Source organism: Triturus cristatus, chromosome 12 (assembly GCF_964204655.1).
Source record: "Triturus cristatus chromosome 12, aTriCri1.1, whole genome shotgun sequence".
NCBI lineage: Eukaryota > Metazoa > Chordata > Amphibia > Caudata > Salamandridae > Triturus > Triturus cristatus.
Window position 1 is genome coordinate 528,612,970 of NC_140595.1, and position 26,785 is coordinate 528,639,754.

Sequence of the window (26,785 nt, forward strand, 5' to 3'; positions counted from 1 at the left end):
CCCTTCTTCTTATCCATAATGTGGCGGATGGGCATGCCAGCTGGCTTTATTGCCACCACGAGACTCTTATACAGTCGGCCCACGGCGAGACTCCGCATTAATGGCACGTTGTCACACCCGTTTACTCTTACCCGTGGCACCCGCCAGGGTTGTCCGCTTTCCCCGCTTTTGTTCATTCTCGCCATGGACCCCTTAATTCGGCATCTTCACAGAGGGCTGCAATTCAGGACAGGTCCCTTATTGGTTTCATTATATGCCGATGATACTATACTTTATGTTAGAGAGCCACATCTGAACCTTGCACCGCTTATACAGGAAATACTCCACTTTGGGCGGCACTCTGGGCTGGGTATCAATTGGCATAAGTCCATAATTTTTCCGTTGACCAGCTGCACCTCCCCTTGGCAATGTGCGTTTCCGCTAGAATGGTGTGCGGACTCTGTAAGGTATTTGGGTATCCACATAAACCTGAGTCAAGATCAGATTCTACGACTTAATTATGGCTGCGCAATTACGAAGCTCGAGTCGCAGGTGGACAAATGGATACGGCTTCCTTTATCCATGGCAGGTAGAATCGCTATTATAAAGATGATAGTGCTCCCTAAATTTTTATATTTTTTTAATGATATCCCCATACCCCTCACTCAAAGTTTTTTTGCCACGTTGCGAGCCCATTTGGTAAGATTGGTCTGGGGCGGTAAGCAGCCCCGGGTCCGGTGGAAGATGCTCACTCTCCCGTACGATAGAGGCGGACTTGGAATACCAGATTTCTATCTATATTACCTGATCGCACAGTGCGCCCATGCCTACGCCTGGTACCACCCTGATGCGCGGATTCCATTTCTGCGCCCGGAAGCTGACGTTGTACTTCCTGACCGCTTGGCAGCGGTACTGCCTAGAGGCAAACCCAGAAGTCCGGTTGACATACAAACGGTATCGACCACTAGCTGGGTTTGGAACAGGCTCCTACGCTACATGGGCCAATCAACTTTATATTCCTCTTCTCTTCCGTTGCCAAATGCCCAATGGCTTCCCGTCACCGAAGAGAAACTCGTGCAACGCACATTGACTAAGTTTGCAATCACCAAGATGGGTGATTTGTACCCGGGCAGGCACATATTCTCGGTCTCGGAAGAGGCATGCTTCGGGGACGCCACTTTCATGGACAAATTTGTTCTCAACAGGCTTTATTTAACAGCAAGATCTGAGCTAGGGGGATTCCCATTGGAGCCTGCCTGGGACGTCCTATTGCGGATGATCAATGGTCCGCCTGCTGCAAAGTCACCAAAAGAGTATCATTAAATAGTCACCATAAGCTTTTACATTATAAGTTTTTTCGAAGAAGCTACATGACACCGGCAAAACTACAATTCTATTGACCCGGAGAGGCCCCACACATGCTGGAAATGCGGCGCCCCACACGCTGATTTCGCCCATATGACGTGGACCTGTCCACGTATACAATCGTATTGGGTACAGATACACAAAATTCTGGGGGAGATGCTTGGGCTCACTTTGGTTCCTACCCCGGAGGTGGCATTGCTGGGGTATACGGTCAACTTTCCCAAGTCAGTTCGGAGGTTAGCATCCCTGTTTTCTGTTGGCAAAGCGAGAGATTGCATTGCGCTGGGGGGGGCGGAGCGGTCCCCACGATGCAGGGCTGGCTCACTGATTTGGCCTTTTGCAGCATAAACAGCGAGATCTATTCTAGTCTACTTCCCAGCATAGCGCGCCCTAAAGATATCTGGGGTCCATTCAGAACATATATTGCGACACTGCCCACTGCCTCTTCCTCCCACTCCAGCTCAGGGATTGTGTCCACAGGGGTTGGTTAGCTCATGCGGTCGGAACACTGTCACGCTGGGCGGGCATTGTGTTTGTGGAGGTATCATTCTGCTCCCCCCTAGACAGGCACAGATTGTGGAAAATGTCGAAGTCAATAACACATGAGTTTGAGAGTAGCGATTGGTTGCCGGGAAAAACATTTGAGGGGATTGGGCTACACAAACGAAGTTGGAAAGGTGTGGCATGTCTGAATAATGCTGCAAGGACAGGGGTGACTTCATCGCAGAGCTGGGAGTATATATTGTAAATGGAGGCAGATGTGTTGTCATCGAAATGTGTATCGCACACCAAAGACTAATGTAACTACTGATGAGATCTTATTGTTGATTTGATTATAAAAGATAAATAAAGTTAAAAAAAAAATGGTGTACTGATAATGTCTGGATACACTTCAGGTTTGAAACTAAATATTCTTACCCATGCAGGTCTCCTGAGTGCTGCACCTGTGCACATTTGTCTGCTGGCCGTGTAAGAGGCTTCCAGAGCTGATTTCAACCAAGTATGTGAGATGGTCTTCACTTCCTGCATAACCACTTACTATTTCTTTAAAATGTTCAGGGAGTTGTTGCATTATCTCCTGTATATTGTCTCACTGGTGATTGTCATACTTATTAAGCAAACTGTTTAGTCTTTACCATTTTTCTCGCAACAGTGTCTAGTCTTATGCAGTCTTTATCTAGAGCACCAAGTGTAGACGATGGTTCATTTGCCATTTGTCTAGCCCTAGAAGTAATGAGTGAATCTGCATGTCCTATTTTTGATGTAGACTGGATCCTGTGAGACAGCTTTATGTTTTTAATGTCTACAGCAGAAAACAAGTTTTTACCTGTTCTTCTTCAAGCTGCTCTCCCCAACAGTGTGTGACACATGGATAAGTCATCTGAAATGATTCTTTTGAAGAAGTGTCTATTTTCTCTTCAGGGGAATCTACATCTTAATCCTGCAATGTGTCTTCTCCAGTGCCATTATCACCTTGAATGTGTATATAAGGGTCTTGCTCACAGTGTGCATGTTCTTCTTCCTGCGGTTTTGATGAACCACGAGTTCAGATGACGAGATTTTTAAGGTATTTCATAAGAACTAAGTTCTTCAACAAATTCTTTCTTCTTTTGTATTAGGGCTGCAACCTCATCCTCGTGGCTTTATTTTCTCTTTTTGGCATCAACAGTGTTTTCTTTTGATTCAACATTATGTGTAGAGCCAGGCTTCTTTTTATGGGGTGGGTTGAAGAAGTATCTTTTTTTATGTTCCTCTGATCACAGTTGTATTTAGGAGTTGAGACAGAGTCTGAAAGTTTTGCTAAAAGTGACTTTATCCTTCAACCCAAAGAGCTCCTTTTAGACTCAAGCAAGCTTTCTTCCCCACCATGCCCGACAAATCCGCTATGAGAGGCTTTCTATGTCAGGAATTGTAAGCTCATATTTTTGTGGCATCTAGATACATTTTTTTTTTTTTTTTTTTTTTTACACCTATTCGGTGTATAGATCTACCGAAGCCAAAACCTTGATATCAGACTCATCTAGATTCCCCTGAGCTTCTTAAGTTTCTCCTAGTGCATATAAGTTTTCGCCTGATGATAGCCACAGGTCCTTAAAGCAAACCTCTTTGGTCCGTGATACGGTATAATGTGTCCGCCTCCATTTTGCTCTTGTTCTTTCAAGTCCATGGTTGGAATGCTGCACAGGCTTAGTATTCTTCAGATTTACGTTCTTGGGAAGGCCTAAATTTCATACCTTGCGTGAATGGTTCAGAGCTCTTTCACTGTAACAAAGAGTCCCAGTGATATTGGTTGCTTTTCTAAAAAACATTCTGTCACCTCCTGTGGTCCAATACCTCAAAGAAAAACCTTTTTCCTTTGGATCTTCATAGAAGTCGCAATGAAAAATCCCAAAGTCCTCTTCATGGCCTTTCTATCGTATACACGTTTACCGCTGTACATCCTCAAAGTGCTAGGTTTCTCCTTCTTATCGTTTTCCTCCCTCTCACTTTCAATGCTGGTTCAATAGTTTCCCCCCCGACGAAAAGCACCTCTCTCACTTCCAAACTCAACAGCATAAAAAAGGAATCTGAAGATGATGACTATGTCCTGGGGGTATTGTAAGCTTAAACTTGACATTCTAATCATGGTGATGAACCGAAAAACATATACATACATACATATATATATATATGGAGCCAACTAATGGATGACAAAATAACTTGAAGCGTATGAATCTACCGATTCACACTGCAAAACACAGAAACTTGGACTAAGTGAAGCTTTTTCGACTTTCTAGATGGGAATTGCAAAAAATGCAAATTGCTTCATTTGGGCAATGATGACAACCATTGGTCATGTGGCGGTCAAGTTTTGTAAGAGATCTCCTACTGTTGGGTTATTTGCTCAGCAATGCATCTACTGATTATACATGGCTTAGGTTGGGTAGAAGATTTTGGGAGTTTATATGTAGAACAGCAGGGAAAGAATAACACCGGAATCAACATGAATCTGTTGCAGAGCTATGGGGCTGAACTTAGCAAAAACATTTAATAACCACTTCCTGTGAACATACTGAACACAATGATATTTTTGTAATAGTAGTAAAGGTTCACTCACCTTTAATCTTTTCATTTTTAATTGCATTTCACAACTCACCTGACGAGCATATGCCATTTCCACACTGTCCAATGAACTCCGACCTGGGGGTCCTGAGTCACTAACATAACTGGGCTGTCAAAATATAAAAAGAGAGTACAAGTCTGCATATTTTTGAGCCTTAATGGAGCAACAGCTTAAGTAGAAAAAGGTTAAGACTACTGAAATAATCAGAGCACGTATAATCAAGTTCTCTGCACACCTTAGGTTGTAAGGAAAAGGCAATATCAATTAATAATTAAAAACACAAATGTTACCCAAACAAGAAAGCATTTTAAAAGTATTGTAAATTACAAAATGTTTCTTAATTAGTAACAATCGTTTTGCACAATGCATAGTCTCCAGGGACCCTAACTGTAAATCCTAATGCCTTCTTCTAGCAAGAACAATAACAATAACAATAGTGTAACCTGTGGGAAAAGGGTACAGCACCAACACATGATGCATTCCCAAACCATCACTTACACAAGATACTACATGATGCTAGCAGGATATTACAGCACCAGAGTTTAGATTTTTCCACCCAGAATAACTATGCATGTACAAAAAGGATGAAAAATTAAGGTCATGTACATGATGGCTTCAGTGCAACAGGCTCTGATGTATAGCTGTGCTACACTTCCCATACCCTCAGTTAAATCTTATGGAATATTTTAACTTTGGCAACAGCCATGATACCCAGGAACTACAACTGTCAAAACAACAAACTTTGTACAGAGCCCTGGCTAAATAGCAGGAAGTCATAACAGGAGGGAAAAAGCAGTGCTGTAACGACTGGCACAAAAACAAGACTGTTCACAAGATGAAATTCTTGAGAAGAGCAACACAGTCAGGAGAAGGACTGATGAACAAGAAACGGGGATAAAGGACAGAGGCAAAAGGGGCAGTTGCAAAACATAAGGTATATGTGGCCAAAAAGGCTGTTCTTCACGTAATCCATTGCACCACTTGACACTGCAACATCCAAATTCTTAAAATAAAAGATATATCATATAAACCCTCAAATAGACTAAACAAGCATTGGCATAGCCAATAGGTCTCGCCTTTGGGACCTTATAAGTGTTTAGCCATGCAACAGTTGATGTTGTTGCACCAAGGATATTGTGCTGGATAACTAAACACTTATAAGGTCCCAAAGGCGAGACCTACTGGCTATGCCAATGCTTGTTTCGGATATGCTCTTGAGATGGAATGGTATCTGTGAGCGATGCCTTCCTGAATGAGCATGGAGTACATTTTGAATTGTTGTCTTCTGTATGGCTTTTAACCCCTACATAAAACAGAGCTCTTCCCCACTATGGATAGCACACATTTTTGTGGATGTTTGCCACATGTATGGCTAGTATAGCAAAAGCCGAGCTCCAGACCTTTGCAGATTAAAAATTGCTAAATCTGTTTGCAAACTGATTGCCAATAATATGTTATATGTTCAAATGGCGAATTGCAAACATTTGAATGCGTCCACATTTCTGTGGAAACAAGAGCGCCATGTTGTTTCTACATGCAAAGTCTTGGCATGCATGCGTGTCACGTAGCCATGCAGCAAACATAAACCGCACCTACCACGCACATTTCTTTATTCGTACTGAAAATAAAATGGTGTATTCCAACCAATCACTGGAAATACAATTCCTTGATGTTTTTATTTCCCAATGTCTTGTTGATCTCACACTTATTGCAAACGCACATAATCAGGAAAATTTTATGCAAATGCATCTGCATACTTTTATATACTAAATGCGTATATGTCATCTTTCTGAACAAAAGCAAAAACACACACACAAGCAAACACAATGCCCCACACTTACGAAAAACTACATAGAAAGCACACATATTATATCATACGCATACAAAAAACAGGGAGCAGTCATACTCCACATAAATTACACAAATGCACACAGACATGTGCTCGCAAAAAAGACATACATACGCTGAAGGGCACACAAAACAACAGAGTTTGTAGCCAAGCACGGAATACAAACATGCAGTGCATATACATATTACACACGCATACTTATCTATAAACACAGTCACTCCTATATAAAAAATAATAATAATTCACACCATGCAAAGGCGTTAGAGAAGCTTTTGTATACATGCACAAACGCACAGCTCAAAGGCACAGTCATACTTTACACATAGTAGCACTACTACGGAGCTATATGCCAAGTACAAAGGCGTACACAATCTACACAAACACAGGCATGCACAAAGGCACAAGCACAACATTCGCACAGCACACACACGCCATAAAATGTGATAGACACATCATTGTACATATTTATTGCACAAGCAAACACGCATGAGCGTTTACATACACAATGACTCGTGCTCAAGCTCACAAGTAACGTGCAGTGGAGTACACACAGAAAAACATGCTCTTATATGCACAAGCACACATATAGAATACAAAGAAATACACATTTTACAGACGTAGACAGTCATGCACAGGCTAGTATACATTGTACACTTAGAAGCAATCTACACAGACACACATTGCACGTAAGCCCTCACACACCGATGCTCCTCTGTCTCTACTTTTAATGGCCACTCCTACATTCACCGGCAACACTGACACACAAATCTCATGTACACTCACCCGTGTTTCTGACTCTTTAACACGCAGTTCTATCCCAGCAACAAACAAGCAAACATACGCATTGCAAACGCCCTGCTTGGTACTGCGTGCTCCCTAAGTGACAAAAGTGCATGTGCCTGGTGAAGAGATGTGCCTTGGTATAATATAGAAACGTAGAGGGAAAGAAGCTGCGGAGGAAAAACAAGAACGAGATCAACAGAATAAGAGCTGGGAAGACGCCATACACACAAGATGAAATATATAGGGGCAATGTGCGCTACATTTCACTAAAGAATGTCAGCGACAAAATACACAGGGCCACAGGGTGTTAGAAGGGAGGTCGGGAGAGTGGAACAAAGAAATATAGCAAAGAGAGTCAATGGAGGAATTGATGCAGAAATGTACGAATGAAACGCTGCAATGAGTCATGGGAAAAGAAGGAAAACGTGCATGGGAAGGGAAGCAAGCAAGCTGAACGGCAGGGGTGTAAAAGGAGGCGAGAAAGGAGGAGAGAAGGGAGGGGAGGCAAAGTGGCGGAAAGAGGAGAGGGGGCATGAAGGGATCGAAGGCAAGGGAAAGAAAGGGAAGATGGACGAGATTAAGAGGAGCCACAGATGGACTTCAGAAAAAAGAAGGGAGGAAATGGTAGAGGAGAAGACTCAAAAACACTGGAAAGAATAAGGAGAAAAGAAAACAAGCCGCTTTTATTACTTGCTGGGAAGCTGCGTCCCCGAAGACACGGCGGAGGCGAGCTGCTTTACGGAAGCATCGCCGGCGTAATGCGCATTTTTAGGTCTCGTTGAGTCAGGGCGCATGCGCTGCTCGGAGAGACTTTAGTAGGTGAGTTTTCAAAGTGCTGCTGAAGGCTGGCGGTTCGCGCGTGCACGCTCGCATGAACGCAAGCTTGTCGCCAGCCAGCACCACTTTGAAAACTCACCTACTAAAGTCTCTCCGAGCAGCGCATGCGCGCAGACTCAGCGAGACCTAAAAACTATTCAAAAAGTGTGTGCATGTGTCTTTCTACAGTCCAAACAGTCCAAAGAGAACTGGTGGTATATGTAAAATGTTGTTACAGTACTTCTGCGCATGAAGACCTAAAGCAGGGACAGAGATGCCGGAAGATCCAGTCAGGCATTACAGTTGGCCCAGCAGATCGAGCTCATCAGCATCAGGACACAGACGTTTGACTGGACAGACAGCTGCTGAAGGGGCCCTGTGAGATTCCTCTGCATGGGAGGGAGCAGCGCCACAAAAAGGGAAATAGTGTGTTGCGAATGCACCAGAGTATCTGGTCTCTTGTTTGAAGAACCCTTGGGGTGAAGAAAGCTAATAGATAGAGATTGGAGTTCAGTGACTTTGGGCATTTTCCAGCAGCCATGATGAGGCTTCACCGATCTGCAGTGTCTACGTGTAAGACTGGGGAGAAACAGATGCAGCTGCTTTCACTGAGAGCGCGAGAGGGAAGTGTAATATACCTGGGGACTGTGAAACCTTTAAAGAAATTAAGCCACTGGCAAATTCCAGTAGTGGCTAAGTCGGATAAAACTCAAGCACATGGACCCTCTAGTCAACAGGAAAAAGCAAAGAGAAATGAGGTTATACTCAGAACCCGTAACAGAAAGGGGAGTTGGTGCAGTTATGTTCAATACAAAATCACAGCTGGGAGAGGTGGGGAGGGGGGTTGCGGGGTGTCAGGGGTTGGGGTAAATCTTATGGAGGGACTCAGTCCAGAGCCCTAGAAAACAAAAGTATTATTGAAAAATACATAAGTGGGGGAAATCAAGGTGGACGTATCCCTCATCCGGCAGGATCTCCGCAACGCCACCGCGCGACTCACAGAGGCCGAATCCCGTATATCCACAGCGGAAGACGACATCTAACAACTGAAGGAGCAGGTAGCTCACCTCTGCACCCACACCAAGGAACTCCACGGCGCGCCGAAGATGCTGAAAATCGTGCACGTCGAAATAATCTCCGCCTGGTGGGGTTTCCCGAAGGGGTCGAGTCGAATCAGGTGGCAAACTTCGTCGAGGCCTTGTTTACATCGTGGATGCCCAAGGATGCTCTCTCTACTTGGTTCGTGGTTGAGAGAGCCCACCGTTCCCTCGCACCTAAGCCGCCCCCTGGAGCTCCACCTCGCCCCTTCATATTAAAAGTCCTCAACATTAAAGAACGGGATGCCATTCTGCGGGCGGCTCGGGTCCATGGTCCCCTCAAGTTCCAAAACCATACTGTTATGGTATTCCCGGACTACACCAGGGAGGTGCAAGAACTCCGTCGTTCTTATACGGACGTTAAAAAGAAACTGCACGCCCTGGGCCTACAGTTCCAGCTTCAGTTCCCTGCACGCCTCCGAGTCATCTTTCAAAGCAAAGTTCAGTTTTTCGATACGCCCTAGGCGGCATGGACATGGCTGACGGAAGAACGTCCCCTCCGCCAGAGGACGGGACCTGTCTCCGGGCCCCGCAGGCTCCCAACCCATGGGGCCGCGGTCGCCGGGGCACCGGCGCCACACGCACTCCCACAGGGGGCACCGGTCTCGGGCAGCGGCATCCAGGTCCTCGAGCATGACAGCCCATGGACTCCAAGATTCTTCCAGCCAATCGGGCTCTCCGCCCAGCACCAGGCACCGATCTGTTGATGAAGTACCTGGAATATCCTCATCGCCGACCCGGGAGGGTTCCCCCAAGATTGACTCAGACCTTTCCTGTACTCCTACCCTATGAGGTTCTGCTGAGTTGGGTCTGCTGCCTCTCAGTCACTAGGTGCGATTCTCTCCTGGTGAGGATCTTGAACATTGGTAGAATTTCACCCTCACCTACCTGGTTCTATTGGCCGATCCACTGTATATCCGTCCATATGGAGGGGTCCTCCATGCAACCAACCCGAGCGTTCTAGTTTGGTTACTGTTACAATGGGGGGGTTGACAGATACTTCTGCTCTTGAAGTGTAGGGAGGAGTGGAAGGTTTGGTACTGTTTTTTCCCTATGTTGTTGTTTTTATTATTTTGTTATTTCAGCTACCACGGATCAACTCGCGGCGACCCACCAGGGGCCAGGTACGATCTCATTGCACGTGCTCACCCGTACGGAGGCAGGCTCCCACGTCCCTGTAGGGTTGCACGACCCAGATCCACCCACCATGACCGACACAACTGTTCCTAGGGCATCCCTTCACGTTTTATTGTGGAATGTCAATGGTCTCTTGGACCGGCTTAAATGTACGGCAGTCCTGCGCTATGAGCAACGCCTTAGCGTAGACGTCCTCTTACTTCAAGAAACGCCCCCGATGGGTAATTGTTGCTCCTTCCTGGAACACTACGGGTACGACAGAGTGTGGCACTCCGGCTTCTCAAGGGGTTCCCGCGGGGTAGCTATCCTCCTGAAACGCACCTTGCCATTTGTACTCACACAGGTCTTTCACAACCCTCGGTGAACTTTTGCGGCTTGCTGGCCGGTTCCCCCCTCAACCTTATGTCCATGTACACCCCCCCCCCCCGATGCTTGCATTCACCCTTAAACACACTGTGGCCCTCCTGAATGCTTTGCCTCTGGGCCCCATTGTTATTGGGGGCGACTTTAATGCGGTCTCCTTCCCGGCCATCGACACAACGGGCCCTCCCTCCCCACTAGACTGGCACAAGGCGAAACAGCTACGGAGCTGGTCCGAGTCTCTGGGCCTCTGTGATGCTTGGCGCACCTGGCACCCCGGCACCACCCAATTCACCCACACCTCCGCAGCACACCATACGCAGGCACGCATAGATGCGATTTTTGTCCCCTCAATTGAATGCTCTGGGATTTTAGATGTCCGTATCCTTCCTAGGGGGATTTGTGACCACTCCCCGGTGCTTCTTAGTACAGGGGCTCCCCCCCCCCAAGCCCCCCCCCCCGCCTCGGCCCGCCAAACATGGAGAACGAATGCATAGTTCCTCCAAGATAGAGAATTCAAAAAGGTGGTGGGGACGGAGCTCAAGCAATACTTTCTCGCCAATCAAGGTTCGGTGGCCTCTCCGGGTACCTTATGGGAGGCAGGTAAGACTACCATTCGGGGTGTTGAAAAGGGTCAGCTTAGGAGCCAGAGACAGGCACAGCTGCAGGAAATTACCTCACGGGAGGCGCAGGCGCTCCGCCTTGAGCAGTCCCTTTCCCTGTCCGACGACGCGGTCCAAGTCAGACAACTCACTCACCTTCGGGCCGAGATCAAGCAGCTATCCCTAGATGCCTCTAAGCTCCTCTGGAGATCATCAGTGGCAAGAGCATATGGCTGTGGAGACAAAAACGGTACGATCCTGCATAGACTGGCCACATATCCCAGGGTCAACCGCATCATCCCGGAGGTGGTGGACGAAGAGGGAGCGGTGAACAGCGCTCCACTGGCGATGGCCCGCGTTTTCAATCACTACTACCGACGGCTCTATGCAGCGCGGACCCCTGGCATATCGCTCTCTGCCTTCCTCGAGCAAGGAAACGTGCGTCTCCCTCGGCTGGGTCCAGTCGCTCAGAAGGATCTGGACCGCCCCATTTCTCGGGAGGAAATCGACGCAGCAATCTCCCTCATCTCGTCGGGCAAGACCCCGGGCCCAGATGGCCTTCGTCAAGAATACTATGCGCTGTTTTGCGAGACTCTTGTACCCCCGCCTGGCCGATCTATTTGAGGAAGCACTGGAGAAAGTTTCCTTTCCATCCTAGACGTCATCGCCACCATTGTGGTCCTAACGAAATCCCAGCCGCCCTCCCGTCACTGTGCGGACTATAATCCCATCTCCCTTATCAACACGGAGATCAAGTTGTATGCCGCCATACTAGCTCAATGACTGAAGCCATATCTGTCCCTGCTGGTTCATCCAGGTCAATGTGGCTTTATGCCCATGCGTGGGACCAGACACTGTCTTCGGAAGCTACAGCTGGCCCTAGCCCACCAGCACCTCCTCGCTCCATACCTAGCACTCCTTCTTATAGATTTTGAAAAAGCCTTTGACTCAGTGGACTGGGCATACCTAATGGATGTGTTGGCCGAGATGGGGTTTGGACCACACTTTAGGGCTCTGGTCCATAACCTTTATGCCCAACCGCGAGTGCGCGTGTTGGTCAATGGGGTGTTATCGAAGGCCTTCCCTATTATCAGGGGAACAAGACAGGGCTGCCCTCGTTCACCCCTGCTCTTCGCCCTGGCGATGGAGCCTCTGGCCTCTCTGGTGCGGGCTGAGGATCGCATCCATGGCTGGGACTGGCCCAATACAGAAGCGGACAAGATTGCCCTATACGCAGACGATGTCCTGGTCTTTCTGGCCGAGCCCGCCGTATCGGGGCCACGGTGTCTTCAGATCTTGCAGTCCTTTGGGCAAGCATCTGGTCTCCGGCTGAACCCGGGGAAGTCGGCACTGGTCCCACTACACCTATCCAGAGACTGCTACCATTGGCAATCCACCATACCGCTTTGGCGTCAATCATTCAAATACTTGGGGATTTGGGTCACCCTTCTTCCCGAACTGGGTTGGTCTCTCAATGTAGCCCCATTGGTAAAGAAGGCTAAGGAGGACCTTCAAAAAAGACACTGCCTCTGAATCCCCTGGGGAGGGTCGCCCTGTTCAAAATGATGATCCTCCCCAGATGTATTTACGTCCTTCAGAACGCCCCCTTCTGCTTCCCCAGAACCTGGTTCAGGGAACTGGACAGTCTCGCCACTAAATTTCTTTGGAGTGGGGGGAGAGCGCGCTTGGCCTTGACCACCTGCCAGATCCCCTCCCTTGATTGGGGTATGGGGATGACGCATCTGTATCTTTACTTTTTGGCTGCGTGTCTCCTAATAATCCACGATTGGTTCAACGAGGGCAGGTCCGACCCGGCCTATCGACTCGAGCGGAGTGAATTTAGGTCTACCCAAAATCCAATCAATGATGTACGGGGGGGCCATTCCATCTCAGTTGCCTGATGCGACACGTTCCGTGCGGTTAGCCTGGCGGGCCTCTCTACGCCACACTCGCTGGATGCGTAGGCGGACCCAATGCACACCCCTCTGGCAGGGAACTTGGCTTCACAAGGTTAGTGGGCAGCAGGGGTTTAAATCGTGGGACCTTATTGGAATCTCACAACTTGGGGATGTCTGGGCTAACGGCCACATGCATTCATTTCAGGAACTCCCGGCCCGCTACTCCCTTCACCCATCCCAATTCTATAAATACCTGCAGCTGCGGCATGCCCTCCATACACATCGCAGAAGAGACTAGGCTCCCGGAGTACAGCTCTTTCGAGGCGCAAACTATGTTGGGTGACCTGGGCAAAGGGGGTATCTCCCGCATTTACCGCACTCTAATCAATAACACTCCCACTTCGCTGGACAAGTTACAGGACCAATGGGTGGATTGGGTAGGCCCTCTTGACGAGGTAGACTGGCGTGACGCCCTTATGGCGCCGAAGACGATTACCGCATCCGCCAAGTTTAGGCTGATCCAGCTATACTATATGCATGCTGCCTACCTCACACCCTCGCGCCTCCACCGAGCGGGCCTGTGCCCGGATGCGTCCTGTGCTAGGTGCGGCCACGCCACAGCTGACTTTTCCCACGTGGTCTGGTCATGCCCCCACCTGGCGCGATTCTGGGGAACTATTGAGGAAGAGCTTACGGAGGTCCTGGGATGGGCGGTTCCCCATGACCCACGTCACTCTCTACTGGGGATCACAGATGGGCTGGATGGGTCCAGAAACGAAAAGATATTCTTCAACACAGCCATGATTGTAGCTAAACGCGACATAGCGGCGGCATGGAAATGCCCTGACCCACCCGACCCTGGGAAGTGGCGTAGGGGAGGGGACTGGTGCGCGACCCAAGAAAAAATCCTATATGCGGCAAGAGGATGTCCCAAGAAGTACCATAGGGTGTGGGGGAAATGGCTGGGTACTGTGGAATGACCGATATACTTTGCTTAACTCCTGCACTTGTGTACATCCTATGGGGCTGGGAATCGTGGGATGTCATGCTCCTGTAAATGTCTATGATTTAGAGTGTTCCGTGCTTTTGCTGATCTTCCTTTTTTTGTGTAATTTTTCTCAAAATAATAAAATTGTTTATCAAAAAAATACATAAGTTGGGCAGGGTAAGGATACGCTGACTCCCTAGGCCTGGTGGAGGGACCCCCCCTCCCCAGCCGGGCCAAAAATGATTTTTTCTTTCTTGTTGCAGAGGGCCAACCCAATTTATATAATTTTAAAAAAAGGTCTCGGTCTGGGGGTATGCTAATATATATTAATTACGGGGGGCCACCCCGAGCTACAACGAAGCACTGAGCACACCCTCCCCAGGGCTGCCATTTTAATTAAAGGAAGGGGGTCCGCGTGGCCTCCTAACCTGAGCCTGAAAAGGCCCCAGGACCCCCCCCCCCATGACTGCAGCTCACCCAATGAGGAGGGGTGCTGGATGGCCCCCCCTCCCAGAGCAATAGAATGGACGGTGACCCATCTCCCAGGGACTGCTTAGGGACGTTGTCCCTGGGAGCACACCCCCAGGAAACTATATCCCTGCCCAAAGAGCTGCCGGGGCAAGTGTAATGTGCTCCAAACCGCTGGGAGCACAAAGCTGTTCCCGTTAGGTAGGACCACAAAACGTTTCCTTGTACGCGCAATCAGGCAGGGCAATACAGTGAATTGCTCCCGCTTAGCTGAAACAAAAGAAAACTGCTCCCACAGAGTGGGAGCAATGCCGGCTCCCACTTCACCTGGGATGGGTGCAGGCAGGTGAGCCAGCGGGGCTGCGGGGCCCCTGGGCCTACCCTCATAGCTCTCAATGAGAGACCACCTGTGGGGTGCCCCCGGTGGAAACTGGGGTAACCCACTAAAATAAAAATTATGAGGATGATGATGCCAGCTCCTGCAGGAGCTGGTGAGACAAATATAATGGCCTGGGGTGTCCCTGGTGCGCACCCTGGCACCCCTTAAATAATAAAACAAAATGCCAGCTCTCGCGAAATCCTGTGAAATGGGGCCACCAGCAAGGAGCCAGCAGGGCTGCGGGGGCCCTGGGGCTCGCCCAGCTCTCTATGGAGAAAGAAAAACAATGGGTGTAACTACAGGTGGGACCAGGACACCCAGAAGTTTTTTTTAAAGAGAAAAAAGTAAATAATAAATGAGTGGCCACAGTCGGTCATTTATTATTCACTGCTCCTTAACCCCATAACTGCTGGGCATATCATTTAGAGGGTACTTTTCAATAGGTCTTCTTTCTTACACACTGGCTTACATTTGGAAGGCACAAATGCAGCAAAATCCAATTGGTAATAACAAATATCTAACTATATGCTCCCACATGTCTTCTGACACAAATGGTACCTCACTTGTGTGAGTGGGCCTGCGACTGGAAACTGTGCAAAACTCAACATGGATACATAACATTTTTCTACTCGAAACTGACCCGTTTTTTTGCAAAGTGGGTAGCTGTGTATTTTGTGCCCAAGCTCAGCTGGCACCTAAGGAAACCTAGAAAACATGTACATCTTTAAAAACTAAATACGTAGGGGAATCTAGGATGGGGTGACTAGCGTGGCTCTCACCAGGCTACAACAAACTTCCTTCCACCCAGCATTTGCCCAAGTCTTCCAATAAAAACTGTACCTCACTTGTTTGGGTAGGCCTAGTGTCCTGGACAGGAAATGGCCCAAAAAGTAACATGGATATATCACATTTTTCCACTCAAAGCTGACCCGTTTGTTTTTTTTTTTTTTTAAAGTGGGTAGCTGTGGATTTTGGACCCTAACTCAGGTGGCACCTAGTAAAACCTATCAGACTTGCACATTTTTTAAAACTAGACATCTAGGGGAGTCCAGGATTACACCAAGGTCAATGGGAGCCCTTGCGTGGGGAGTCTTATTGACCCTTGGTTACGAAGAAGGAAGCTTGTTACAGTAAGTGTTGGAAAAAAGCTTTATCAATGGGGTCAAAGGTAGAACCCGTAAGACAAGAAAAGACAATATTCAGCTCCCATGGAGAAGGTCTCCAGAGATGAGGATATAGCTTTTTAATGCCTTCCACAAAATCCTTAACTATAGGCATTCTGAAAAAGGACATTTTTTAAGGTTATTTTTGGTAAGCTGTAATAGCTGTGAGATGAACTCCAATAGAGGAGAATTGCAATTTTGCTTTTGCAAGATGGAGGAGGTATGGAAGAACATCCTCTTCCTGACAAATAAGTGGATTTAAATTATTCTGTGGACACCAGATGCAGAATCTCTTCCACTGGAAAGACTAAGTAGTTCACATCCATCCATGCATTCCTTTGGAAGATTTAGTTGACCATATTGTATGAGTTAAGGAGCCATGCTGTGAAGTTCAGGGAGTGAAGGTTGGGATGTTGATCTGGCCTCTGAACTTCTGGAGAAGATCTGGTCCGCACAGCAGCTTCCTGTCTGGACACTATGAGAGATAAAGGAGATCAATGAACCACCAATGTCGGAGAGAATCATTCTCCTTCAAGTGTGACAGTTTGATGATCACTGTTGGCAGAAGATGGAATGCGAGAAAAGGCATAAAGAAATTTGCCTGACCAGTTGAGCCACAGGACATTTCCCAGTGTGCCTGGTTGGTAGAACCTCAAGGTGAATCTTGGGTATTTCTTGTTTTCTCTGCCCGCAAAAAGAGCTATTTGTGGAAAGCCACAATCTGAAAAAGTGCTGTAAAGAACAGAGTCGTTTGGTACCCATTCGTGATTTGAGGGATTCTGCTGAGATTGCCTGCTTGAGTAATCTGAGTTCCCGCTAGAATGACCATTGAAATTTTGAGATTCCTGGGTCTGAACCACTTCCAGATTGTCTGTGGATCCAGATACAAAGGTCTGGATCTCGTTCCTACCTGATGGTTCAGATAATGCATGGTTGTTGTATTGTCCTTCTGAACAAGGAGAAAGTTGGTCTTGAAAGACGGGAGAAAAGCCTTCGTGGCTAGATGAACTGCCCTCAGCTAAAGCAGGCTGATGTGGGGTAATACTGTTCCTTTACAGACCATATGCCTTTTATTTGTAGATGGTCCATGTGGCTACCCCAACCTGTTTGGAAGGCATCCGCCTCAATGGTTTGGGTTGGAATGGCTTGGTGAAAATTAATTCCTCCAAGTAGATTCTCTGAGCGGCACCACCATACGAGTGATTGTTCCACATGAGTGGTTAGTATTATTCCGTCTTCCCATCTTTCAGAGAGCTGATCCCATTGGTCTTCCAAACATTGTTGGAGAGACCACATGTAGAGAGGTGTGTATTTAGGACCAAAAAGATGAATGACACCATAGAAACCAGAAGGGAAGAGACTTGCCTCGTTGTCGGATGGGTTGATTTCTTTTGAATGTGACATTTCTGAAGGATAGATATTCGTCTCTACTCCGAAGGAAACATTTTTGTGTGTACTATGTCAAGAACTGCACCCAGGTAGTGCCAGAATTGAAAAGGTTTGGAGATAGATTTGTCGCGATTCACATGAAGACCCAGTCAACTAAGAGTCATTATGATTAGTTGATAATGTTGACGTGCTTGCAAAGAGAAAGATAGATGCCTTGATGAGCCAATCATCCTGAGGTAAGCTTATACAACCGCCATGCATTTGGAAAGAGTCTAAAGTGCAGATTTGAGCCCTAAATAAAGACCCTTATATTGGTAATGGTCTCTTCCGACAACGAACCTCAGGAATTTCTGATGTATGGCTACTGTGATGTGAAACTAGGTATTTTGGAGATCTATTGAACATAGACAGTCTCCCTGAAGTTGGGGGGTAGATTTGGTGACGAGCCAACATTCCACTCGTTCATTTTCTTGATATCTAAAACGAGTCTGCATTTGTTTTCCAGACCCTTCTTTTTTACCAGAAAGTAACGTGAATACAGTCCTGTCCCTCTCAAGTGAGAGGGACCCTATTCCACTGCATGTTTCTTCAAGAGGATGGATATTTCTTGCTGCAGTTTTTCCCTGATGGTAAAGGGATGGTTTCTTCGGTGGAATAGACGGTGGACAACACATGAATCTGAGTGAGTAACAATGCTCTACAACACTCCGAACCCATTTGTCTTTTGCCACTCTTGGAAACAAGATTCGATACCCCACCCCCTCCCTACCGAAGTAGGCAAAGAAGAAGGGAGTACTCATTGTTTGCCACAAGTTGTTTTAGTGGTTTGGGCAGATTATTGCTGTTCTCCTTTGCATCTTGACGGATTGCGCTGTTGCTGCGGTCTATGTGGCAGAGATAATTGTTGTTGCTCTTGTCCTGGAGTACAATGAGGGGTTTGAACCCTCTGGTTGAAATAGCAGCAATCATAGGGCCTATAGGAATGTCTCCTATAGTCCCTCCTTTTCTCTAATCCAACAGCTTTGAGAGTGTCGAGCTCAGTCTTCATTCGAGACATCTCATCAGCCTGAGAGCTAAATAAAGTGCTATATGAAAAGGGCAGGTTAAGAATCCAGTGATAGGCTTCCAGTTTCAGGCCTGCGTGTCTCAGCCAAGTTGAACGCCGAAAAGCTAGGCCATGACAATAACCATGCGCTGCTAGTGGCAGATTCGGCTGCAGCGTTAATAAAAAACTTGGTTTGACATCATCATGCCTTCATTAACGATCTCTTGGAAATCCCAACGCCTGTCTCTAGGATGTTCTTTAAGAAACTGTTGAATGGAGTCCCAAAGAGGCCTATCATAGCACCTAGAAGAGCAGTTGCACTTGCAGCTTTCATAGAAACTGTAGAGATTCCACAGAATTTTCTGCCCACTGAATCAAATTTCTTGCTTTCTTTGTCAGGATGTACTGTAGAAGAAGGAGTTGTTGCATGAAGGTAATGATAAAGTGGCTAAAACATAAAAAATATCAAAATGTAAAACTTATCTGATGCAAGATTATATGCAATGCCGACAAGCTCCCACAACCGGCAGACAGATGGTGATACCAAGTCGCCAATCTTTAACGAGGCCCAGAACCAAACAAGGTGAAGTCTGCCCAGAAGCCATTAAAAAACCTGAACCAATATAGTATTGATTTGGAGGGTATTGCCTGGACTGCAAGGTCAAAATCTCTCAAAACAAGTAGTTAAAAAAACACAATACCTCCAATATACTTGTCCCCACCATTTTAATCCTTATTCACATTCTTCAAGCCTATAACTGAGGAGGAAGTCGCAAGACTTGCCCAAAAAATGAACATTTCAATGCTAGTGGAAGCACATGCAGCAGCATACATAACACAATTCTTCCCATCACGTAAAGCTATCACAAACATGATAAATGCATCCTTCTTAAGGAAGCATGCTGACCTGACAAACACTTTATTATTACCTGGTTTCCAACTAATCAAATGGAAGATCTAAGGGCCCTGGTGAGCTAAACACAGATGACAAACACACCATACTGAAGCAAAATCCTCGAAATGGAGGTGAACAAACATCTAGAAGAGCATGCGCAGCAAAACCACATCCACAACAACCTTTGGTCAGGCTTTAGACACTCTACGGGCACTAAATCTGCCGGCACTTGCAAATATTAGAGAACATCCACACATCTCCCTTGACAATGGTGAGCTAGATACCCAGATACCCAACCCTCATAGCTGCCTATGATCCAATGGGACAAGCCATAACAATAAGGATGCTTTCAAAGTCAACATCAGGATTGACTGTCGAGTGGATTTGACCTTGCTCCTAATTCGTAGCAAACCAGTTTGACATGGATCAACTAAACAAAGGAATTGCAAGGGTCTACCCTTTCACCTTTGTTTTTCATTATCCACATTTCTCTGGCAGAGATAGTAAAGCAATACCAAATGAACTTCAGAACATATGCCATTGACAGTCAAATTTACATACTTCTGGAGAACAGCACTGTAAAGAGAGTAAAGTTCACAGAGTGTCTTGAGCACATCCCCCAATTGAAGGAGTAGAGCTTTCGATGCTTGAAATGAGTAAAACCCAGAGATTCTAGTTCTTGGAGGGAGAGATCTTGATGAGCTACTGTTTGACCCACATTCCCTCACAGTAATCAAATATCCTGTATATCATTAGACTCAGAGCTTATCTTTGCACCTCAAATCAATACAGTAGAAGGGTGTCAACTGTCAATTTTCGGGTACCTCTAGAAAATGAACCCATCATCTTATTTGAAGCCAACCAAAGAGTAGATGATCCCTCGTGACTGCTTGCTAGACTACAGCAATTTCATTTACATCGACCTTACAAACAAGCATTGGCATAGCCAATAGGTCTCGCCTTTGGGACCTTATAAGTGTTTAGCCATGCAACAGTTGATGTTGTGGCACCAAGGATATTGTGCTGCATAACTAAATACTTATAAGGTCCCAAAAGCGAGACCTATTGGTTATGCCAATGCTTGTTTTGCGGTAGCAAACAGCCTAATTCTGCGAATTGAGCGGTTTGTTTTCTCAAAAACGCTTAGTACATCTGGCTTAAAATGTGGTGTGTTAAATGTAAAGAGGGAACGTTGGTGGAAAGGATAATATGTAAATGCTACTGGCAAGTATGAGGAATGGCGAGAAAGAAATCGTCAGAAATAAGGAGAATGATTGTGATAGGGAAACAGATTTGTTGAAAAACGTACTAAGTGAAAAACTCGTAACAGAACATCTACGAGCGAAAGTATAGATCAAAAGAGCCCACAGGGTGTCTGTGAAAGAAGGAATGGTGAACGGAGAGAATGGTTGACAAAGGGAGAGACTTAGAAAGGCGAAGGAGCATTGATATATAAGCAGTACAGATGGAGAGTGGTTTGGAGGAAGCAAGAAGGATGAGATAATGGGAGTCAGAAGAGCACGAAGACTGAAAGAGTGCTTGGGAAGAACAGAGCCAGGACCCCTGTCATATATAGAGGAGTTTCTGTGACGAGGGACGTTGTTCTGGGGAACATGGGCCGTGAATGAATAGGTAGAGTTTGTGGAAAAGTAGAACGCGTGGGGCTGCCTCCTTAGAAACGCAAGACATATTTTCAAATGAGTTAAAAATGCATGCATTTCAACCATTAATTACACGTTCTATCAAGTGAACAATTCTTTGAAAGATCCTCTCTGATTTGTCTTCCACCATGAATAATTTTTCACGAGCACATTGAACAGATGAGGTCTCATACATTTACCACCTGCTGGGATACGGTGACAGCTGGTTCCATGGCTCGAGTTCTGTCTCCTCTGTAATACACGTAAGGGAGGGAGGCAGATGAGAGTGGCCTGCAGTACTTAGTTTGCTGGGGCTGCTACACGAAGGAATAAGGTGCCTTAGGACTGCTGTCAGCTGAGCACAATGCTCAAACAGGAGCAGATGCTGCTGGTCCAGATTTGGGTGCTAATAAGCCAATGTTTGACAGATCTCATTTTACTGCGCATGAAGAGTCACCCACAAGTAAAAAACATGAAGCGCGAGCAACAAGCCCAGGAGTTGTGTGCGTGTGCACACGCAAACAAAAAACACGCGAGTGGTGCACGCGTGTAGGCGCGTCAACGCAAGCGCTAGGCCGTGTGGCAGCACTTTTGAAAGCCCTAACTTAATGTCTCGCAGAGCAGCACATGCATTGGCTCAGGCGAGACCTAAAAACTGCTAAGGGTACAGGACAAGCTAGCCAATACTTACCAGAACTTGGGCAGATAGGACCAAAAAAGCCATCCATGCAATCACTAACAGTAACAGTTTGAAATGTAAACCCTATGCATCAGTCTCTATCAGGAATAAGAGTTTGGCTCCATCTGATACCTGCCTCTCACTACTTTCCACCCAGGAACATGAAGATGGCTTCCTCTCCCATGAACCACTCAAGAGCCTTTCAAAGACATAAGCAGAAAGGCAAGCTATCTGGGCATTCAATGTCCTATACGCTTTTACAATATGGCTCCACATCCATGACTGAACCCAACTGCCTTTGGCATAGGAGAGTCCTAAAAACTGAGTTGTTCACCTTAACTCTGGACTGAACTGTTGCCAATATAGCCAAATCATGAACCAGTCCTTGCTTTCAGCAAATTGCAATAGCCAACTAATTTTTGTATAAGACATATTCTGTTGCTTAGCTAAAATGCTCTGAAGAGGTCATTGACTATGAATGTTAATGTGCAAAGCTCCATAGAAAATAAGAACATGCACTGCAACATTCACCCAATTTATAAATATAAAACAGATTTAGAACCATTTGTATTTCGATGTGACAGTTTTTGCAACATATATGATGTGGAAAGATCACGTACGTGTTGTATGGCTGTAAAAAAAGCAGTGCATTCCTCATTCAATTCTTATCTTACCTCATTTTCTTGAGTGAAGTCAAGAGCATCCTCCCCTGAGGCTAGAAGTGTGTGAAGGATTCTTTGTTTCACTTGCTCCCATTCTACCAGCATAGATTCCCTATGGTACTCTTCGGCCATGCCAAAGGTCTGTGTAAACAAACATGAAACATGAAAAAATACACCAATAGTTCAACTAAACAAAGTAATGTGTGACCTCAAACCAGTCAAGGTACCAGGGACAGCTGTCTATATTGGTACAAAAAACGAAGGCAAGAGGATAGTTTGTTCAACGCCTAATCAAGATTGAAAAATAAAATCTTCCCTTTGTGGCAATTCTGTTATGCTTAGTACCATGATCCCAACTAGTGTGAAATACGTGCTTGCTTTATCCATGAATGCACTTCCTTTCTCGTCTTCGCTTTCTCTCTCTCTCTCTCTACATGAACAACTATTCCCACCAGATTCCATCATGTTTTTTGAGGCATGTACTGTTAAGGTATTGCACACAATTTCAGGCGATGGTAAGCTGGGCAATTTAAGAGTGTGATCTAGGACCAAGCATACCCCTGAGTCAGGTGATCCATCTTTTCATATGACATTGGAACAGATTTGAAACAAATGTACTGCAAGGTTGGAAGGAACCAAGGCCGTCCGTACCATGAGTGAATCCTGGCCACCCCGAATTTTATCTTCATAACAAAACTATGTGAAGATGCCTAAGAAAGCTTCTGCGAAACAGTGCTATGTCTGGCGGGCATTACAACACTCCCCACACTGTGAGCCATGACATGCTATTAAAGTACTGATGAGGCACCAGGTTGCTTGGAGGTTGGGAGGGGTCTGGGCTACAGTTCGGCCCAAGACATAGCAGTCTCTTTTTTTCTGCATCCTCCCACCAAAGCTAATATTAAATGTGGGGTCTGACGGATATGTCCACTCCCCTGGAGCCAAAAGTATCAGCAGAAAAACTCCATCTCAAGGACAGTGTGTAGAATGACAGCAAGACCAGGCCCAAAGTAAGAGTTTCTTGCTGCTTGGATGAAGAATTGAGTATGCACTTGTGATCATAGGGACCACAACATGTAGCATATGAGAGATTCAGGTTTTAGGAGATGGCAGGCCACTAGGGAAGGAGATGTAAAGTGCCCTACAAGAAGCAAAGTTGTAAAAGGTCAACCTCTTCTGGGAAACCCTTTGTTCCTGGGCTCCAGTAACAATGCTCTTGGTGTCCATTATGTGAACTATCGGAGCATACTACAATACAGTAAAGCTCTCTCAGCCTCCCACTGGTACCTTGCTATAATACTTGGATACCAAGATTACTATTTTCCCCCTAGGGTATGCATATGTCTAGCATGAGGTCCGAAAAAACAAATGTAATCTTCTGACCTTTTTCCTCTCCCCCCCCCCCCCCCCCCCCCCTTTCCAGCTGTACTGTTTAATCAAATATGTCTAGTGGTCACACTACCGTTGCTTCTTCCAATAGAGTGGTTCCTATACATTGAAACCCAAGAACCACTTGTGTCCAGGCCCCTTAGAATGACAGTAGGAATCTGGCTCTGCATATATTATACCAAAATAAGGTTTAGTGTGCACAGAGTCCAGTGGAACTCCAAAGGTAGGCAGAGGTAAAAGAAGATAGCACTTTACTCTTTATTTGTGGTAGTGTGGGAGAGCAGTAAAGCTTTATAGAGGCGAGTGTTAAGCATGTGTTGTACACAGGCAGAAAATGATGTCACACACTCAAAGACTGAACTCAGACCAACTTGTTTGTATAAACAAATATCATTTAGTTATATTTATTTTCTAGAACCAAGCAAACCTGGCACAGGTAAGTGACGCTTCAAGGAAAGTTGAACGATACAAGCAAGCTGAATGAAAATAACTTTGTTACAGGCATGTAAATTCTTTTGAATACAGTGGAAATTACTGTTAGATTACTTTGAATTACTTTTCAGATTATTTTATGGATAACTTTTTCTACTCAGTGTAATATGTCTAGATATCACACTGGGACATTTCCTAGAGAAAAGGTAAGTAAAGCAGTTTTTAGATATCTGCGTTTTTTAAAGTTCTCATACGAACCCAACTCCACACTTAAAACAATTTTCAAGAAAAGCAGTCAATGCAATCCTAAGGAAGGAAACTGATTATCGGTTTGCAGGTAAGTACAAGTTTCTGGGAGTTGGTATTCTGGGGTTAGAACCAGGGTTCCCCCAGGGTCAAGGATGCACTCTTGAAACACCCTCAGCATCACTAGGACGGCTGGATGCAGAGTGCTGAAGCCAAATGTATCTAATTGGGGATAGAAGGCCTCCGCTTGGTGGCTGCTCACGAGCAGGCCACAAGGTTGTGGGAGTAAAGCTCCTGGTGTTAGGCTCAGGGCAAAGGGGGATCTGATTTAGCACCCACACTACATCCTCAGCAGCGCATGGGCAGATGGGTGCAGGGTGCTGTTTTGGCGTTGGGTGCCCTGTTTTCAATGGGGATTCTCCAGTTTCAACAAAGACTGCAGGTTTGGGGACGAAGAACTTCTGGAGGTGACCACCAGTTGGAGAGGTAAGTCGGGTTGCCTGGGAATGCTGCGAAACCGTTGGTTGGGCCACCCAAGGCTGTGGGGCGTCAGCTGCAGGGGTATCTTTAGGCGTCTGGTTTTCTTACCAGCTCCGGTTGCAGTCATGGGGGTCCTCTAGAAAGAGACTGCAGGCATTGTTTGGAGAGTAGAGGCAGGTTAGAGATCACCAGATCTCAGGTAAGGATCCCCGGGGAGACCTCCTCGTAGTGTTGGGCCACTCTAACTCGGGCCTTGGGCATCGGGTGCAGAGTGGTGCAGACTCGCGGTTTTTGCTGGGGCCTGCGTCTGTGAGTGAGCAAATCCGGTGATCACGAAAGACAACATCTTTGGCTTGGAAGGCAGGATAGGTCCTTCGGGTTCTTTGTGGCTGCTGGCTGCAGGACACGCCGGGATTTCGCTGGAGCAGGTGTGAGGTGGGGACAGGTCGTTGGGACTGGGACCAAGTCAGAGGGCGTCCTCCTCTTCTTAGTTTCAGCACAGCTTCTTCGCTCCTTCTTCTCTTCTTCTTCTCTATTCTTGTCTGAGGAGGCAAGGTTCAGGTTTCCCTAAATACTAGATTTAGGGGTGTTACAGGCAAGTAAAGGTTGGGACCAATGGGTCCCTTCCTTGAGGAGGGTGCCCCCCGTATTATGCCACTCTCCAGTGGGAGGGTGGGTATATGCCTCACTCTTGTTGGCTGGGTCCCCCTAGCTGCAAGATGGCGGGGACTGAGAGTTGTGTTTCACCTCGCCTCCCCCACCGGATGCATGGGGTTGGCAAAGGTGTGCACACCTTGCCTCTTTCAGGGTGTCAAAAGCGTTTTGACAACTAACTGTCCAGTTTACCTTTTTGGGCATCTTCTTGGAGGTGAGTTCTGTGAGGGGAGTCACAATGGACCCATATCTCTTCACAAACCTCCTGTTCCCATTCAAGCCAAGGAATGCCCTGATTTGTGTCTGTGTTGTTGGGGTTACCTAGTCCAGGCTGGCCTGGATCTTCGGTTGTAAGGGTTGCACTTGGCATCCACCAACAAGGTAGCCCAAGCATACCACTGTTCCCTGCCCTATCTGGCATTTGGATGCCTTTACAGTTAGGCTTGCAGTTTGCAGGGCTTTTAAACCCTTCCCCATGTGGATCAGGTGATCCTGCCAGATGGAGCTAAAGACAGCAATATCATATAGATATGCTGCGCTAAAAGACTCCAATCCAGCAAAGACTTGATTCACCAACCTTTGGAAGGTGGCAGGGGCATTCTTTAAACCAAATGGTACAACAGTAAACTGATAATGCCCATCAGGTGTGGAGAATGGACAATGCTACTTACCAGTATGCATCTGTTCTTGGCATGTAGAGCTGCAGATCCACACACTAAGCATAGATCGCCATCTGGTGTTGGGCCTGGATGTTTGCACTTGTTTTTGTCTAGGAAAAGTCTTTGGAAGTCACGATATAGGTGACTCCTCCTTTGGATGATAGTGCGCATGGGCATCGGCTCCATCTTCAGATTGTTTTTCGCCAGCAGGGAAATGATGGAGTTTTGTGAGAAACAGAAAAGGTGCCCATGTATGCTGTATCTAAATAAGATAATACTGGAACAGATAAAGGTAGCCGAGGAGGTGGGTGGGCGTGTGTGGATCTGCAGCTCTACATGCCAAAAACAGATGCATACTGGTAAGTAGCATTTTCCGTTCGAGGCATATGAGCTGCAGAATAAATACTAAGCATGGATTGTATAGCAGTAGCCCTCCTTAGCGGCGACCGCCAGTATCTGTTGCAGTAGTTTGTAATAATGTTTTGAGTACAGCCTGGCCCACATTAGCTTTCTGTTTTGATTGCACATCTACATAATAGTGCTTTGTGAATGTGTGCGGTGTAGACCATGTAGATGCTTTGCAGATGTCATGTAATGTTCCCTAAAAATGCCATTGAAGCCCCTATCT

The 26,785-nt window shown here is 46.5% G+C and overlaps 1 protein-coding gene across 1 annotated transcript in view; it reads right to left on the bottom strand.

Moving 5' to 3' along the window:
• NUP93 (nucleoporin 93) overlaps positions 1-26,785 on the bottom strand; it is a 451,198-nt gene that overhangs the window by 308,421 nt on the left and 115,992 nt on the right. The window contains exons 5-6 of the mRNA XM_085639933.1: positions 22,310-22,438; positions 4,481-4,555 (exon numbers count right to left, since the gene is read on the bottom strand). Coding sequence (XP_085496059.1) covers positions 4,481-4,555; positions 22,310-22,438 — 204 coding nt within the window. The remainder of the gene's footprint in view (positions 1-4,480; positions 4,556-22,309; positions 22,439-26,785) is intronic.